The sequence below is a fragment of the Mastigoproctus giganteus genome, chromosome 9 (genome assembly GCF_048544385.1).
Source record: "Mastigoproctus giganteus isolate SK-2022 chromosome 9, ASM4854438v1, whole genome shotgun sequence".
In the NCBI taxonomy this organism is placed as follows: Eukaryota; Metazoa; Arthropoda; class Arachnida; order Uropygi; family Thelyphonidae; genus Mastigoproctus; species Mastigoproctus giganteus.
The window spans coordinates 164,214,311-164,232,980 of record NC_143583.1 but is presented as its reverse complement, the minus strand read 5'-3'; the positions used below and the strand labels follow the sequence as shown (position 1 = coordinate 164,232,980).

Here is an 18,670-nt window from a genome sequence, read left to right as displayed (position 1 = left end):
GCTTTGTCACACTTGGGAGATGAATTACTGACAATGCTGTAAAATTCAGCACTGTTGAAATTTGATCCTCTGTAAATTAAGAATAGATCTAAGGGAATGCAAAGAGATAAGAAAGGTAGGGCTAGTGCTGAAACTGTCCTGCATGTTTTGGTTAATATCAGCAAAAAGAATCTTTGAAAAGAGTTGGGTTTATTTTGTATGGTTATTAATTTAGCTTGGTAATAATTTAGTAAACAGTAAACTCTCTGAAGACATGTCAAACTAGACGTTCATTTTGAGATACGAAAACAGGCGGCAGCACAGGAACAGCCTCATTGAGAGGAAAAACTTCTGCTATGATTTACAGCAGTGGGCAACTCCACAATTATACACAAATAACAAGTTTATCAAAGAGCAAAATTATTAGAAAAATTTGCAGAAAGACCTATATGGGAATTACAAGGGCTAGTTGGAAATATCTGATGAGCCCTTAGTAATTACGCCTTTGTAAATGTTTCCACATAGCAAAAGCAGTTATATTATAATTTTCAGGTTTCAAACACTTGTTTGAATACAAAATTTATATACAAAGCAAACCCTGTTTGCAAAAACCAATGGAGGGAGGAGGGGTAACAAATGGTTTATTGATTTTAAAAGACAGCCCTGATGATGGGCTAGTTTTGTGCATTTTTTTTCTAATTTTTACTTAGGAAGTAAAGCCACAGTAAAATTCTAATATCCATAGCCCAAAATGATACCAGTAGCAAATGATTCAGAAGTAGCCAATGACGTGGGAGTAAACGAAGATATACTATAATCCAATAAAATAGTAAATAACTACTGTAAGTAATCAGGTAAATCTTTGTAGCTAGTGGGCCGACATAAACAGCTTAACATACAAGAGGAATTCCATGGTGGCATAATGTGCCAGCCAGTGCTAATTTGTGACACTTAGTTGTTGTTGTTATTTGGTTTTTAGGAGCGTTAGCAACTAAGGCCATATTGCTCTGGAGATATGCGGTGGTCATTCCCTGACCTTTCCGCATCCTCCATATTTGGTGGTCACAGGCTCGAACCCCGGTCTAATCAAGAAGCGTGTGCTAAGCACTGCTGCTCCTGCCCGCCTGGCTATGGAGGCGCCGCGACACTTAGTAGGTGCCTTTTGTATTCTTTGAAGCTAATGAAAGCACTGCACCGTTTAGCTAATTGTCATTGGGTAGGACAAAATGTCCAGAGTCAACTGTTAAGTGCAAATAGCTAATAACAAAATGAAGTACTTATCTGATATTAGATGGTAACTTATAGCTTGATGATAACTGCAGCTAAATGATACAAAATTTTAAAAAAAGATACATGGAGCACTGCAATGGCATGACTATATGCTAGCAGCCACCTAGAAGCAATCTTTTTTGTGCATATAAATGAAGTCACTATTTCTAGAGGAGATTAACATTTTCACTGCCACCTACATTTGCGAGGCTCATTCAACATGCCATAATTTATAAAACGTTAAAAAATAACAACATTCTGAAATTCTTAACATTCCAAAAATTCATAAATAATGGTTAAAATTCATAGCTAAAAGCAAACACTTATTTTTGTTCTGATTTACAGTATTTAGTACTGTAAATCAGAACAATGCATTTATGGTTGTGCACAGGACTTGGGGTTACCACTCACTGAATGTTTACAAGCATCTGCACAGATAACATGCTAACATGGAAGCTGCTTCAGGTGCTTACTCTTAATTTCAATACTTCTCTGAGCTAAGTTAAAAGATGAAAGACAAATTTTATCACATACCTTGTGCTAAGTTATGAAGTTTAATTAATAAATGATAGTGTTGGGGGGGGGATGTTTCCCTTTTTAGCAGCATTAAAGTATTAAAAAGTAAAAAAATAAATGTGGATACTCTCTGTAGCAGATATTTGCAATTATACACGAAAAACAGAACAGCTCTTTTAATGACAGCTCATAATACATGTGACCTGCATGACCACTATGATGACAAAACCAAAACTTAGCAATCTCACAATCTTTGAAAAAATTTTAAAATCAGTATCTAAAATCTTAACCATATATCTGATTGATTTTAATAATAATTTTTGTATTAAAATATAGAAATACTAAAGGGTGGTTATTTACTGGTGCTTTCCAAAAAATTATCAAATAATGCAATTTAATGTATTAAAAAAAAAAATTTGCAGATTTTTATTATTTACTATCCAATGGTTTTTGTATCCACAAACCATTATACAAACATTTTAACCATATATCTGATTGATTGATTTTAATAATAATTTTTGTGTTAAAATATAGAAATATCAAAGGGTTATGGTTAGTTACTGGTGCTTTCCAAAAAATCATCAAATAATGCAATTTATTGCAATTTAGTGTATTAAAAAAAAAAAAAATAGCACATTTTTATTATTTACTGTCCAATGATTTTTGTATCCACAACCATCGTACAAACATTATAAGTACTTGTACTTATACATCACAGCAAATTGCTAGAACTGAAAAAGTCGAAGAACTATTATATTCACTCTCACTGTAGTCACACATTCTTCTATGAAAAACTTATACAAGAACAGAGGACAATAATTTGTATTAGGGACATGAAATATGCTCCTAGCCAAAAGCAAAAATTTTTAAGTTAATGAGTATTTATTTTGAAGTGCTGATATGGCAAAATTTAGCATGTATCAATTATCAAGTTCTGTGGAATACTGGGCCTCTCTTGAAATTTTTATTTTGGTTTGTAAAATTAGGGATGGAAAGATTTAAATCCATAGTTATCATGCTAAGTATGGAGGGAAAGATGTCAACACAAAAGCTAAAATTATTAGCCTTATAAGTGATGAAGACATCCAGAATAGCAGGAGCAGTGAACCATAGAACATGAACCATTCCAAAGAATACTTATATCATGCCAAGTATACTTTTTCATAGTAATTAAAAAGCATGAATACTGTAATCACATTTATTCCATATACATTACAATGGCATGCAAGAATTGAAAGAAATAATATTTTTTTAACTCTTTGCTTAGAAAGACAATATATAAATTAATAGTAATGTATAAATGTATTCATAAATACAGTAATAAAATGTATTTTAACCCCATCCCCAAACAACTCTTAGTTTTTATGGCTATTACATAATGAAATTCAAAGCTGCATGGTAACAACGTCATTGCTGAAAATAATACAAAATTTAAGAATTTTTTGTGAATTGTAGTATTCGCAGTGCCTCCCCCTCCAAGTTGCATCATTATTTTTTAACTGTTACACTTTTAATCTTTCAGGACTATGGAAAATTAACACTGTGTTAATCAACATTGTCTTTTGGTACCCTTAGATTTTGCCTACTTTCTCGACCATGAAATTGACCTTGAGCACTCAAGGAAATAATTTTTCTGGGTAACAAGAGATGACTGTCTCTAATAATGTTTTTTAGAATGGTTCAAGCAATACAGTGTTAGAATTAAGAATAATTTTTTAAATTTTCCCACTTTCAAGTAGTTATTTTCATTTATCCCAAGAAAAAAACCTGATTAATGAAGTCTCTACACCAATGCCCACTGCTGTGACCTAGAGAACTAACATGCTAATTTAATTGTATTGCTCATCATGTTATGCTAAAACTTAACACGGATATATCACTTTTTTAAAATTCATATACCAGCAATTACATACCATTGCATTAACATTTATTCTACCAGTCTCAAGAAGAACTTTACATAATGCTAAGTTTCCAGTCCTGGCAGCAATATGGAGACAAGTCATTCCATCTTCACCCTAAAATATAAAAGGATCAAAATTTAAGGATTACAACTGTTTCAAAACTATACTGTGTCCCATATTATAAAAGAATTTTAAAAAGCACATACAAAGGGACACCACAAGCTTACTGAAATAATTCTGTCAAAGCAAGCTTATAGTCTCCCTTCATGCATTTCGAAAGTGCAAAAAATTTTAATATTAACTGAAACAAGTTAATGTGTGTAGGCTACATTTCAGGCATATTTATTTATTTTATTTATTTTTTCTTTTCAAATCTGAAATTTCTGGATGCTAATTTCAGATAAAAAAAAAAAAAAGGCCTTACTAACAAAGCAATAAAATGCATTAATAATATAATTGGTAAAACTGTTAATGGGACAACAGAAATGGGTATGTAGCCATTCATTCCATTTGTTCATATCTCCGCTCAAATTCCCTTGACAAGTAGCAGAGGAATGATCATCTGTATGAATGGAATGATAATATTATTGGCATTAGTTTTTAACATTATTTTTAGTATTAGACTAAACACGGGCAAGTATGCTACTACTAAATTGCACCTTTAGGCACACACACACACACACATATAGGCTCAATTCACCTGTAATGCAACTGAACACAATTGATAGAATCTCATAATTCCCATAATATGCATTCATCTAAAAATTACACACACACTATGAAACCTCCCTATATTGACACTGGGACAGAAAAAAGTATCCTCAATAGTGAAGAAGTCCGTTCAATAATTCAGAGAGATGAAATTCACTGTAACTGGTTGCTCACTCAGTTTTTTTTTTTTTTTTTTGTTTGTTTTTTTAATTATTATCATTGTAATATGTTTTCAATTAATTTACTTTTTTTAGTAAACACAACTAACTTTTAGAAAAAATGAATATAAATGGCTCTATTTAGAGCATTTCATTTTCATTAAGGATAATTAGATCACTTACTAGTTTTCGTCCATATTAATCATTTTTGCTCACATATACATATATCCCCCCCCCCCCTTTTTTATGTACTAGGATACCCCACTTTAATGAGTCAAAACTTTCCCTTTTTAAATTTATCAATACAACCTTGCCACAAACAGTGAAAAATTTTATTTATTAAAAATTTAGCATGCAACCAGCAACTGATTAATAACATTTCAACCAGTATTGCAAGGGAAGACAATATACACAAAAAAACTTCATATACAGGGTGTTTCAGTTAAACGTTTCAGAACTTCTAAGAGGGGTAGGGTACATCCTGACAACTCGAAATCATATAGCAATGTGGGGTCGGAAATGCTTTCCTGAAGTGGTATTGTACACAGAAGTCGTCGTGCGACGTCGTGCAGCACAGATTCGATTTTCGGTCAATGTATGGGCCGGTATTATGGGAGATCACCTCATCGGACCTTACCTGTTACCGTGTCGTCTAACCGGACCTATCTACTTGATCTTTCTGCAGCAAGTATTGCCACAACTTTTGAGAGATGAACAGATTTCTGCATCGACGCAACAGACAATGTGGTTCCAACACGATGGAGCCCCTGCCCATTATAGCGGAGATGTTCGTAACTACCTGGATGTCACATTTGGTCAACAGTGGATCGGACGTGGTGGTCCCGTGCGTTGGCCTGCTCGGTCACCCGACCTATCATGTCTTGATTTTTATTTCTGGGGTCATGAAATCGCTAGTTTATGACACCCCTGTTGACAATGCTGAGGAGCTGGTTGCAAGAATCGCAGTAGCTGCCGAAGAAATTCGAAATTCGCCTGGAGTATTCCAGAATGTTCGGATGTCCATGCGTCGGAGATGTGAGGCGTGCATTGTAGCCCGTGGAAGAAAACTTCGAACACTTACTTTAATCCATGTACCTTTTGCGTCTTTTCATGTATTATTAAAACGATTTCTCACTTACGGTCTCTTTTCTTTATGGTGCTTCTGTGTACAACACCGCTTCAGGAAAGCATTTCCGACCCCACATTGCTATATGATTTCGAGTTGTCAGGATGTACCCTACCCCTCTTAGAAGTTCTGAAACGTTTAACTGAAACACCCTGTATAGCTACTTAAATGACAACCAATTCTCACTGCTGAGTAAAAGTGGTATGTGACTGCCAGAAAATTGTGCTCATTCCTCAGTAAAAACTCTGGACACTGCTGTTGCTAAAAGCAGTTATGAAAATAATGTCAAGCATCATATAGTGTTTTTATTGAATAAAGCACAGGGTGCCCACAAACCTTCTTTATAAAACTAAAACATGCCTGAATAAGGTACATGATACAAATCTGAAACTACTTCCAAGTGTTAGAGATATTTTCAAGTTTTTATTCACTAACTGAAAAATGTGTGCACTGCAGTAGATGGCAGCATAAGCACAAAATTGGAATCACAGAGAAATTTATCAACAAATTTCCATCCTCTTGGTTTTGTCATTGATCAATGGCTTCTATACAAACTGCATAGAACTTGTATGGTTTCATCCTCAGATGGCGATGTAATGTTACACATTGTTGACCTTGACATATTAAGCACATGATTTAATATGTCGTGCTTATGCAATGCACAGGGAAATCCACACAACATGCCATATGGATTTCCCTGTGCATTACATAAAAAAATTCATAAAACCAGCTCAACCACTCCATCTCCAACAAGATGATTACACAAACAGGCATCCTTTATGAATTTTCTGTATCATGGCAAAATTGTAAGTCAACATTAGCAATTTCATATTGGAAACTGGAAAAACGAATATTGTATATACTTGTATTTACTGTACATCCTACTACAGGTTGAGTATCCCTAATCTAAAATGCTTGGGACTGGAAATGTTTCAGATTTTAGAATACGTGGCATGGGGCAGTTGAAGTAAGGTGGAAATAAAATTTAGATTTCATGCAAAAAATTCAATTTTATTTACAAAAAAAAACATGATGGTCTCTGCTTTCAAAAGAATATAAATGCAACAAACAAAAAATATAAATGCAACAAATACTAATTCAAAATTCATATTTCATGCAAAAAAAATTCCTTTTTATTTACCATCTTGAGAAGGAACATCACAAGTGGTTGAGGGACCAGGAACAGGGTCCTTCAGGGATGAGGAGACATTGTGCTGAACAGTTTTTTTAAATGTTTCTCCCAGAGTCATTTGCCTCATTAACAAAGGTTTCTGTTGTAGAAGTTTATCTTTTATTTCATAAACTGACATTGTTTCTTTTTCTGTTATAAAAGCACGCTGCTCTAGTCCTTCAATGAATTCATCACACTTTTTCACCATGTCATCTATAGGCATTTTTACTGCAGTGCTAACAATGTCACCTTCATCGTCACTTTTACCATGATTGCCTTGATTCAAAACCATTTCAGCTATTTCACCATCAGCCATTGAATGAATAACTGAAGCCTCATTATCAATTCTAAAGACTTAGTATTAGTATTAGTAATGGCCGCATGGTGCAAGAAAGCCTATGGCTTATGCTGCACCAGACAAAAACAAAAAAAAAAAAAAAAAAAAAAAAAACGAATAAAACAATGATAAAAAAAAAATAATAAAATAAAATAAAATAAAAATAAATAAAATAAATAAATAATAATAATTAATAAAAGAAAAGGAAATTAAACCTATCATCCTATGCGTTTCCCTGACCCGAAGGTACTATCCAGATGACCATTGAATTTCCCCAAACTGTCAGCCTCTACCACCCATGTAGGCAACTTATTCCAGTAATTTATAACTCACTGGCTAAAATAAAACTTCCTGCAGTCCAATCTAAACATTCCGCCCCCCCGTAACTTGAATTTATGTCCCCTAGTTCTAGCATCATTTATAATCTTCGGCTAACTTCAAGATGTTTAGAAAAAAATTAACACTAAGAGCGTAAGAAAAAACCTAGTGCTTTCGATGCAGAAAAGTAATATTTGTGGTATGCTTATACCAAGAAAGGTTAGAGGCCAGGATGATTATCCCCAGTAAAGAGGGTCTTGTCTAGCAATCTCAGTGTTGTTAAGGGAACCGGACAGATAATCGAGAAGTTTAAGCTTTGTGAAGAGCAGGAAGGTGGAACGTATCCTACTCATACTATACGTCATAAATCACTTATTCAGGTATGTTCTCTTTTCAAGGAAGATGGTATTGTCTAGCAGGATTAACGTCCGAAACGAAGTTACACCTCAAGATAACAATAAAATATACACTGAGTAATACGATAAAAAGACACACTAAACTTCAGGAAGTATTCATCGTAATGACGATGAAGCGTCAGGGACAGCTTCCATTACAGCAATTACAGTGGTTCATGTGATACTTGAGCTGTGTGCGAAGGAAGTGTAGCGGTGACCCTAGAGACTAATAACATCAATAATTGCTGCAGGTGATAGGTGTAGCAAACGCAATTGGAGCTTGGCCATTGAAATATGGTTTACTTAAGAGATGTTATTAGCAGCAAATTACCGCTTCCTCTGGCAGTAAACAAATATCATTAATGGTATCGTTTAAGTACGGCATCAACTTCTGAATATCAAGCATGGTTTGCAGTTCACTGCCCTATGCACGCAATACGAAAACAATCTGTGAAAGGATCTCCGAGAGGGAAACACCTGGCTTGATTTAGGTCCATTAATAGTGGCAAGCTCATGACACTTTGTAAAAGGAGATTAACAGTAATGTCGCAAATGTTAGATATAACAACTCAATTACATGGGTCTGTGTGGCCCGTAAATGCAAATATTCATTTTCTAGCAACCCACAACGATATCATCCCAAATATCACTGAACTGGAATATTCTGAATACTAAACCCCATTCATAATGGTATTTAAACATATTTTATAAGATATCACCTGGACATTACTGCGATAATTAAGGTCTATTGCGACATTCCTATATTCCAAAATTCAGAAGAATTCAATTTTTCAAGGTGGTCTAGAGCATTTCTAGTGATTACGAAGAAAAAAACATTAATTTGTATAAGCTCTGATAATAATTAACACATTCACATAAAATATCTAAAGTATTTAATTCACTGGGAAGGAAATGGAAATTCAAAAAAATTACTCATGGCCTTAGTTGCCAAGGAACTGGTAATTAACTACGTCCACGAGAAGTCAGTGTACTGTCTGTCACCTGTGTTTCTCCTATGATCGGCTTCTCTGTTTTTCTGAATAAAAAACGCGACTTTCCGGGGAAGAAAAAAATGCTATCTTCACCTGATACATCTTTTGTGTGTGAAAAAAACTGCCAAACTTCAGATGATTTAATTAAACATCACATTTGGTAATGAACAACATAAAAGTGTTTCGATGTTTGTAAGGAGGTCTAATTATTACGCAGGCCAATCCTTCATATTCCAATACTTCAATGAGCCGAAGCAAGCACTATTGATTGATTTTTAGACGAATTGCATATTTTAGTAACGTGCCTATTGTCTTCACCGTATCCATTCGTCCGTCCGCATGTAATAACTGGACTTCTAGCGGATGGATTTCCATAAAATTTTATTATATTTGGTTCTTTTAGAAATAGTTGTTCTTCAATATCTACTTTTTCCTCCTAAGGCACTGTTTTTGATTATGTAGAATTCAGACATCATCTTTTTCTCAAAATCATTAGCCTCAACATTGTCACTCAGCATAGTTGCAGGCCAGAGGTTGTGCCAGGCATGCATAACTGTGTCTTTAATCACTGAGGTCCAAGCGTTTGCAACAGCATATATGGCATCCTTCAGGTTAAATTCCTTCTGGAAATCTTCTCCACCCACGATTCTGTTCACTGTTGCCAGCATGCTATTCAAGAAAGTGTTTTGATATTTACACTTTACTGGATCTAAGGATACCCTGGTCACATGGCTGAATTAATGAAGTCATGGTTTGGGGGAAAGTACATGGCATAAACATTATTTTTGATGAGCATTTCAGCAGGAGGATGAGCAGAACAGTTGTCAAGAAATAAAATCTTGCAGTCATCATCCAGTCCAGGTTCCCTGCAGTGAGCACAAGCTGCTGGTACAAAATGTTTGTGAAATCAATCAGAAAAGATGTTCCTGGTGATCCATGCCTTTTTGTTAGCATAATAATGGACTGTTAAGAAATTCACTCCTTTAAAACAGTGAGGAAGCAAGCTTTGGCCTATCACAGCAAGTTTACACTTATACGTGCCTGCTGCATTAGTACATCCCAGCACAGTTAATCTGTCTTTGGCATCCTTAATTCCTGTTGGGGTTGTCTCGTCAACTGTACTTAGTGTCGTCCTGGGGCAATAATGCCAAAACAATGATGTTTCATCAGCATTATAGACTTGTCCTGTAATCAAATTTTTATCAGCGATGAGTGGGGCAACTCATCAATGAATTTCTCTGCTGCCTCATCATCAGCAGATGCTTTATCAGCACAAATCTTTAAAAAATTTAATGCTGTGTCTTTTCTTGAATTTCTGTAACCAGCCTGTTGAATATTCACGGTTCACTTCAATTTTAAGTTCTTTATGATCGATCTTTGCTTGTACCATGATCAGCTGACCAGTAAGTGGAATGTGTTCACTGCAATGCTGATGGATCAACTCTTTCAAAACACAATCAAGATCGCCATTTTTAGCTTTATGCAGTGTTTTTATATTTTTCATTAACTTCTGTTCATCACCTGCACACCACAGAACTTGAACAGTTTATCCTTCTCTTTCTTCAGGTCGTAGATGGTGGCTGTTCCAACACCAAACTCTTATGTAAGATGTCTCACACTTACATCGCCATTCAGTTTCTTTATCAAATTTACTTTCTGGTCCATAGATAAACTTAAATGCTTCCTCTCCTTCTTATCACTGGTATCAAGTATCAAGTTTTTTTGAAATTTTCAACAATATCTTTGCATCTATTGTTGTCGTCGAACAACGAGAGTATTGGCGATGTGAAGGAAAAGTTGCAGTTGGTGTCGTTCCAGCCTTAAGAACAGTCAAGGAGGGGCTGAGGCAAAGGAATCAAGGCTCAGAGAGGACCACACCCTAGTTTCCACCAGAGGAAAGGAGGTCTCATAACCTGTTCTGGAGCAAGTGATTTAGCCGGTAAGCCATTATTTCATTTGTGTGAATGTAAACCTCGAAATCAACATCAACAGATACCATTTCAATGCTTCCTTCCTGAATATTTAATCTTTGTTAATTTGACAATGAAAGGAAATTTCTCATATGGTTGGTGGCACAGGAGAATCTCACAGAAAGGTGCTATTGGAATAAGAAACGAGAGGGAGTAAGACTGTTCACATTAGGACAAGTGTAAGATAGTGTAAAGTAATGAGAACACCAAAAACACTTTGCCTAAGGTTCTTCTGCTATCCAGCCGTTCTGTTCTATGTTGACGTGTTTTGTGAACATTGTAGATTGTTAAACCAGTGCCAACCAATGTCTAATGAATGAATAGTTCCAGTGATACTAGAATCCAGTATGCTATAAAGATGTTTTGCCAAGATAATATTATAATCCTAAACAGATTCATGTTTCTGTTATGAATGGAAACAACATATATACATATCTTTACTTTTACACAAACAACCAAACAGAGTGCAAGTCTGTACACATGTTTTCTTTTGTTATAATAAATGTTGTTGTGTGTTACATAATGTCTCATTCTCTCTGCCCATATTCTCATACACCAGTAGGAACAAGTAGAAACCAGTAAAGGTTAGGGCGGGGATTGGGTTGACGCTGTGTGATTGCCCAATCTAAATAAATCACAACTCAATCCAATGCTGCAGCAATCAAGTGTTAGAACAGCCCTTGATTTGCCGAGAGCATGGGTTTTTGTCCTAGCCTGACGATCATCTCATTCAGAATAATTATCATAGGAAAAGTAACACGGCCATAAGTCAAGGAGAATAAACAAGAAAGTGAAAAACCACACAGAGAGAGAGAGAGAGAAGACCAGAGAGAGCCAACACATCACAGAGCAAAGAATAAACTAAACAAACGGTGAGTAAGACACCTTGCATTGATGAAAATTGGCGCTTTACTGACGTCAACACACCGTGTCACAGCTTTCCCACCAGGGCTTCCATTTTCCAGAACTTGAGTATTTTTCAAAAAGATTTGGTTTTTGGAGCTTTTCGGTTTTTGGAATTTCAGATTGGGGAGACTCAACCCGTATTATTTTTTATTTCCTTGTAACCCTTACCACTATTATTGCCTTTAGCTACTCTTGTTATATAAATGTTCCCACATTTATAAATGTTTATTTGTGCGATTATGGGTCATTTGGAGGTAACAGGAGTAGTGTGGGCAGACCACGTTCGATATGAACTCCCACCATGGAAGAAAGTGTGTTGAATGCCATCCAGAATAATCCTACTACCAGCACATGTGCTGTTGCCTCTGCCTTAGGAGTGTTGCAGTGTACAGCGTGTCTGGCACGACGATTCCGTATACCCCCTTTCATCTCCAAAGGGTTCAGTTACTGCTCCCCCAAGATCATCCTGCATGTGTGGCTTTTGCGAAGTGGTTTCTCCAAGAAAGTGTTCAAGACTTGAATTTTCCAGCCTATGTTTTGTTCACGGATGAGGCTTATTTCACTCGGGAAAGTTTATTCAATCAGCATAATGCTAATGTGTGGGCTCGCTCACGACAACCCACACCGTGTGCACCCCCATCCAGCACAACATCGCTTCGCAATAAATGTGTGGGCAGGTATGGTCGGTGACTGCTTAGTCGGCCCATACCTGTTACCATCCCGCATGAACTCCGCTAAATATCGGATCTTTCTTGAACAAGTTCTACCAGGGTTACTTGACGATGTTCCAGTAAATGTGAGACACAACATTTGGTTTCAACATGATGGGGCACCTGCCCATTATGGAAGGTGTGTTCGTGACCATTTGAACAGGTGTTTTGGGCGTCACTGGAATGGCCGTGGTGGACCCATTGCTTGGCCCCCACGCTCACCTGATTTATCGAGCCTTGATTTCTTTCTGTGGGGGGCCCTCAAATCTATCGTGTATGAATTGCCTGTGGAGACGGAAATGGATCTCGTGGCGAGACTCGTTTGCGTTGCTACTACTGTCAAAGAAACTCCAGGTGTGTTTGACCGTGTCCGCCAATCCATGCTGCGTGATGACACTGATGCGGCATGGATTGTCCGCCAATCCATGCTGCATCAGTGTCATCACGCATGCATCGGGTCTCATGGTGGAACCTTCGAGCATCTGTTGTAACATCATGAAATGCATCCATCTCGTACTCCATTGTTAATATTATGTGAAATAAATGTTTGCCACTAATTACTGTCTTGTGTAATTTCTGCTTCTTGTGCCTCTGCTACTACTTTCCCGTGACGTTTCCGGTTATGGGTTCCTATGTGATTCACATTCCTTTAGATGTTACCTACCTCTCCCCTAAATGTTTGTACCAATATTTTTGAGACACCCTGTATATATTTGTATATATACACAGGTGTTCAAAGAAAATGCATCACCCCTTAAAATTGCAAATGTCATCCGAATAACATAAGTATATGGCAATATCTCTTACAGATTGCATCAGATAAGATTGAAATGCATGGGTGATGACGTAATATTGCATCAGCTGTTACTTTCAGCTATATAATCACGCTCTACAAGAGTTGCAGTCATTCCTCGCTTGTTTCAGGATGGCGAGTTATGTGCAGTTAATGCCACGAAGAAAAGAGTGCTGTTGTTGCTTTATGTGAAGAAGGATGTTCTTCCCGTCATATTGCTTATAGTGTCTTGTAATCAGTCGACAGTGAGTAGATTTCTTTCCAAACTCAAGAATACTGGTTCTGCTGATAGGGAAAAAGGAACCAGATGCAAATGATTCTCTATGTCATAACAGGACTGCACTTTGAAGAGCTTGTACCTTAAAAATCGTAAAGCTTCTTCATCTAAGCTGAAAAGAGAATGGGAAGAACATAGCAGAGTGGTAGCAAGTGCAGTAACAGTCCGAAAATGCTTCTTCAAAAATGGATTTTTAGCCCATCATCCTAAGAAGAAGCCCCTCTTCACACAAAAAATGAAAAGGGCCCATTAATTTGGTGTAAGGAGCTTGTCAAATGGACCTCCGAGCAGTGGAAGTCAGTTATTTTCTCGGATCAGAAGAAATTCAACCTGCATGGCTCTGATGGGAGACAAATGATTAGCTGTAGACGTGGTGAAAAATACCATTCAGACTGTATGATGTCCAGAGTGAAATTTCCTACCAGACCAGTGATATGGGAATGCATTTCGTATCGCGGAGTAAGACACCTGCAGTTTATAAAAGGTTCTGTAAATGCCAATGGATACCTGACTATATTGGAAGGCAAACTGCTGCCAACCATTAGAGACCATTTCAACCTGCCAAGTAACTGCATCTTTCAGGACGACTCTGCTCCTTGTCATCGGGCGAAAAGTGTAAGTAGGCACTTCTGTAGTTACTTTAGCTTCATTTCTGCATTAGAGGTTTGACAGTAATGTGTTCACATTTGTTACAGGTGAAAAATGGTTGGAAGAACGGTCCATTACAAGTGTTAGTTGGCCAGGAAACAGACCAGACCTGAATCCTATAGAGAACTTTGGCATCGTGTGGAATCTGCAGTTCACAAAAAGAAACCAAAGATCCTTTGTGAACTTCAGGAAGCCAAAATTCACGTTTGGAACCACGAACTATCAGTTGATTATCTTCAGAAATTGATCTTGTCAATGCCTTGACGGTGTGCTGCTGCTGTCATCAGGGACAGAGGCGGTTCAACTATATATTAGTTTGCACCTGGTGAACTTTTCATTTTGTTTTCCATTTAAAATGATAAACTGAAGCAAATTGAGGGCTTCTGATATTTCAGCCATAATTGTCATGTTTACCAAAACTGTTGTATAAAGGTTGCAAATGCTCATTTTGTAATATTTAGGGGGCTCCTGTCAAATATGACAGCTTTGTCTTAACTATTAATAAATATCTTTTGTTTATATTTCTATTTGTGATGCTAGTGATTAATGTAATATACCATCGCGAAAAAGGGTTAGGGTTGAATGTGAAAGTGTTGCAATTCTGCCCAGACACAACAGTAGGGAGTATATGATGACAGCCTTGTCAATCATTTTGATCTTGGAGAGATTATGCAAAGTTCATGAGGTAGAATTTTTTTCAGTGTGGTCTGTGCCTGTTGACAGGAGAGACTACTTCTACAGGGGTGGGGTACACTTAAATAGAAAGGGTGCAAGAATATTTCCTGATGTAAAAGGTTAACAGTGGCTGCAGGCAGAGGCAAAAGTGATTCTTGCACTGCTTCTATTAGAATGAGCAGCAGCATGGAAAGCAAGTTGCTGGAGATTTCAGGAACGGCTGGGAGTCACCATGAAACAAGTAAATACATGGGCTGTGTTATGGTAATTTAGAGCAGAAACAGGTGCATGTACACCAATACTAGGAGTATAGTTAATAAATAAACCAATACTAGGAGTATAGTTAATACACTGACAGTGGTGGAGAATGAAAAGGACCTGGGGTAATTGTGCAGGCAGATATGAAGTTCTCTGAGCAGTGCAGACGAGCTGCAAGAGTAGCTCATGGTGTCTTGTCAATGATATACAGGAATTTTTCTAGCAGGGAAAAGGAGGTGATTATTCCCTTGTATAAGGCAATGGTTAGGCCACATCTTGAGTACTGTATACAGGTCTGGAGGCCTCATTTCAAGAAGGATGTAGAGCTGCTGGAACGGGTACAGAGAAGGGCAACAAGATTAGTGAATGGAACAAAGGGTTGCTCTTACGAAGAAAGGCTTAAGTTTTGCAAATTACAGAGTCTGGAGACTAGGCACCGGTGAGGTGATCTGATAGAGGTGTATAAGGCTTTGAATGGTTTGAGCATGCTCAATGCCAATGGGATTCTGCATCTTGCTCAGAATAATCACCTCAGAGGGCATAAATTCAAATTGAGGAAGGACGGATGTCGGACAGATGTGCGGAAATTTGCCTTTGGCCAGCGGGTGGTTGGTTGGTGGAACCGACTTCCATCACTTGTTGTTGAAGTTGATAGCCTAAACAAATTTAAGGCTCAACTGGACAGGTATTTCGAACGAACGGAGGGGTGAAATGGGAGTGGGTTTTTTTTTTTTTTTTTTTTGGCTGATGCTGAATAAGCTTGCTTTCTGGCATCATATGCCTCTACTAATGCTAATGCTAATTTGATGAGTTTGACATGCTGGTCAAGACATCAAAGGCAGATATTGTTGGGATAATCAGAGACTTGACGTCGCACAGATATAAGCAGTGCAGAATTGGAATTTGGGGAGTACAATGTATACAAAAAGAATAGACAGGACAGGAAGGGAGGAGAGGGGTTATGCTGTTAGACAAGAAACACAAAATCTAAGAAAGTGCATACAAATGACGTTTGTGGACAATGCAACGTTGAGTCATTTGGTGTGACATAAGTACTGGGAAAGGGAAAATTAGAGTAGATGTGTGTTATAGGCCTCTTAAGGGTTCTTGAATTTGGGCCAGGGAGCAGAAGGCAGTATTTCTGATGTGAGAATAAAAATAACAGTCTAAGAGGATATGGTGAACTGTCAGTTGTGATAAACAATGAATGAATATAGGTGGGTCAAGTGTGTGTGGGTGTGTGTGTGTGCTCTATGCACAATCTTGCCAGTATTACCTCTTCATGTCTGTATTGTCTGAAGCTGGAGTTCCATATTTGTGGTTCTTGTTTAATTTCATATAATTTATTGTTTGTCTGTGTCTTCCAAAGGTTTAACCACTGGTCTCTACAGATATGCCGGATATGTTTTACAAGGTCTATGTAGGGTACTTGGTAAGATGTTGGTGCACTGTTCTTTGGGTGCTTGGCTGCCTGGTTTGCTGTTTCATTACTTGTGATGCCAGTGTGCCCTGGAATCCAACAGAAACTTACAGTATGATTCTTATCCTGCAAATGATTTAGACGAGACCGGATTTCTTTTACTATGCAATAAGTAATAAAATCTCAGGCTGAGATTTTATTACTTATTGCGGACAGCACACTCATGGAGTCTGTATATATTAAACTACTGGAGTTGAGATAGATATTGATATTGTCTATAGTTAGCTGGATTGCATACATTTCTGCAGTATAACTACTATATTCAGTCGGAAGAGATATAGACATTGTGAATGAGGGAAAGACTGCTGCAGCACCTACAGTGGCATCTGATTTTGAGCCATCGGTATAGATTATGCAGCTCTGCGCATTGCTAGAAGAATGTCCTGCGTGCAGTTGTTTTATGTTACAATTTTCCAGATACTTTTTTTCCCCATTGTAGGAAATAGGTGTCGCAACAAGTTGAGTTTGTTGACCAAGGTGGATCAGATATTTTGGTTTCTTTAAGTGCATTTTCAAGATTTACATTCCAGCATTAAATCAATTCTTGTAGTCTAATCTCCATTCAGGATTGAAAAGTAACGGTTGATTGGGATGAACAGGAGAGCTTTTAATTCTGGCTGCATAGGAGTAACATTTTCCTTCTTAGATGGAGTGGTGGTTTGTTTGCTTCGATATAGAGACTTTGGCCCAGGGATGTTCGAAAAGCCCCAAGAACTATACGAAGAGCACTGTGTTGTATGATATTCAGTCTTGAAAGTACAGTTTTCTTAGATGAGTCAGACTACTGCACCATAGTCTAGACGTGACCTGATGAGAGATCGATACAAATGCAGGTGAGTGTATCTATCTGCTCCCCATGCCATAGCTGAGGTGGCTCTAAGTATATTGAGTTTTTTCAAGCAGACGGTTCTGAGGTAATTTATATGCATTACAAAATTCAGTTTAGTATCTAGTGTTAAACCTAAAAAACGTATACTGCTGACAAGAGGGATTGGTCGATTTCTTAATTTAAGTTCAGGCTCTAGATGTAATTTGTGCTTTTTACAAAAGTGAATCGCAATTGTCTTTTGTTCTGACAGGCGATAACCATTTTGTAGGGTTCACGTCTCAAACTTATTTATGGAAAGTTGTAACTGTCTCTCTATGCTGATAATGTTTGGTAAATGGCATGATATGGCAAGATCGTCGGCACATGAATATATTTCTACAGTTTTGGGAATATTTTGCGTCGTGGTGTTTAGCTTAATTACGAAGAGGGTGGTACTAAGGATAGATCCTTGAGGCACCCCTTCTTCTTGGATAAAATACTGTGAAAGTACATTCTGCTGATAGACTTGAAAGGTTCTGTGCTTAAGAAAATTCTGAATGAATTGAGGTAAGCATCCTCTCAACCCGTAGGAATGGAGCACTCGAAGAATGCCATATTGTCGTGTGATATCGAATGCCTTTTCAATATCTAGACTGACCATTACTAGATGTTCATTTTTAACATATGCATTGCAAATGTTAGTTTCAGCTCTTATCATTAGGTCCATGCAGGATCTAGTTTTTCGGAAACCGTATTGATTGATATTTTACAGCATTTCACTTTCAAGGATCCATTTTAGTCTCCTGTGTATCATTTTTTCTAGTGTTTTACCCAGACAGCTAGTGAGAGAAATGGGCCGATAGTTTTCTGGAAGTGATTGGTCCTTTCCTGGTTTTGGAAATTCAAGAATGATAGTGATGCCATGAGGAAGGATAAACACATTCAAGAAAAATTCGATTATAGAAAACTAATAATAGATTTAAGGCTGTATTGTTTAGATGTTTGAGCATTATATAGTAAATTCTGTCCGGTCCTGCTGCACTGTTTACTGTTTTGTTCAGAGCTTCTTGGAGTTCAGTTAAGATGAAAGGCTGGTTATAAGGAAGAGATTGGATGGTATTAAATTTTATTTTATATTTTTCTGCCGAGGTTTTGATTTTCAGGAAAGAATTGTTATATGCAGGTGCTGCCGATATTTGACTGAAAGTCTCTCCAAGGAAATTGCCTATTTCCATAGGAGAGGACAGTTCTCGTCCATTTTTAATTAAGATT

At 37.2% G+C, this 18,670-nt stretch overlaps 1 protein-coding gene across 4 annotated transcripts in view; it reads right to left on the bottom strand.

Moving 5' to 3' along the window:
* Positions 1-18,670, bottom strand: part of LOC150080867 (histone-lysine N-methyltransferase EHMT2-like) — a 558,915-nt gene that overhangs the window by 324,271 nt on the left and 215,974 nt on the right. For all 4 annotated transcript variants that reach the window (XM_090381696.1, XM_090381697.1, XM_090381694.1 and 1 more), the window contains one exon: positions 3,678-3,779. In XM_090381696.1, coding sequence (XP_090237822.1) covers positions 3,678-3,779 — 102 coding nt within the window. The remainder of the gene's footprint in view (positions 1-3,677; positions 3,780-18,670) is intronic.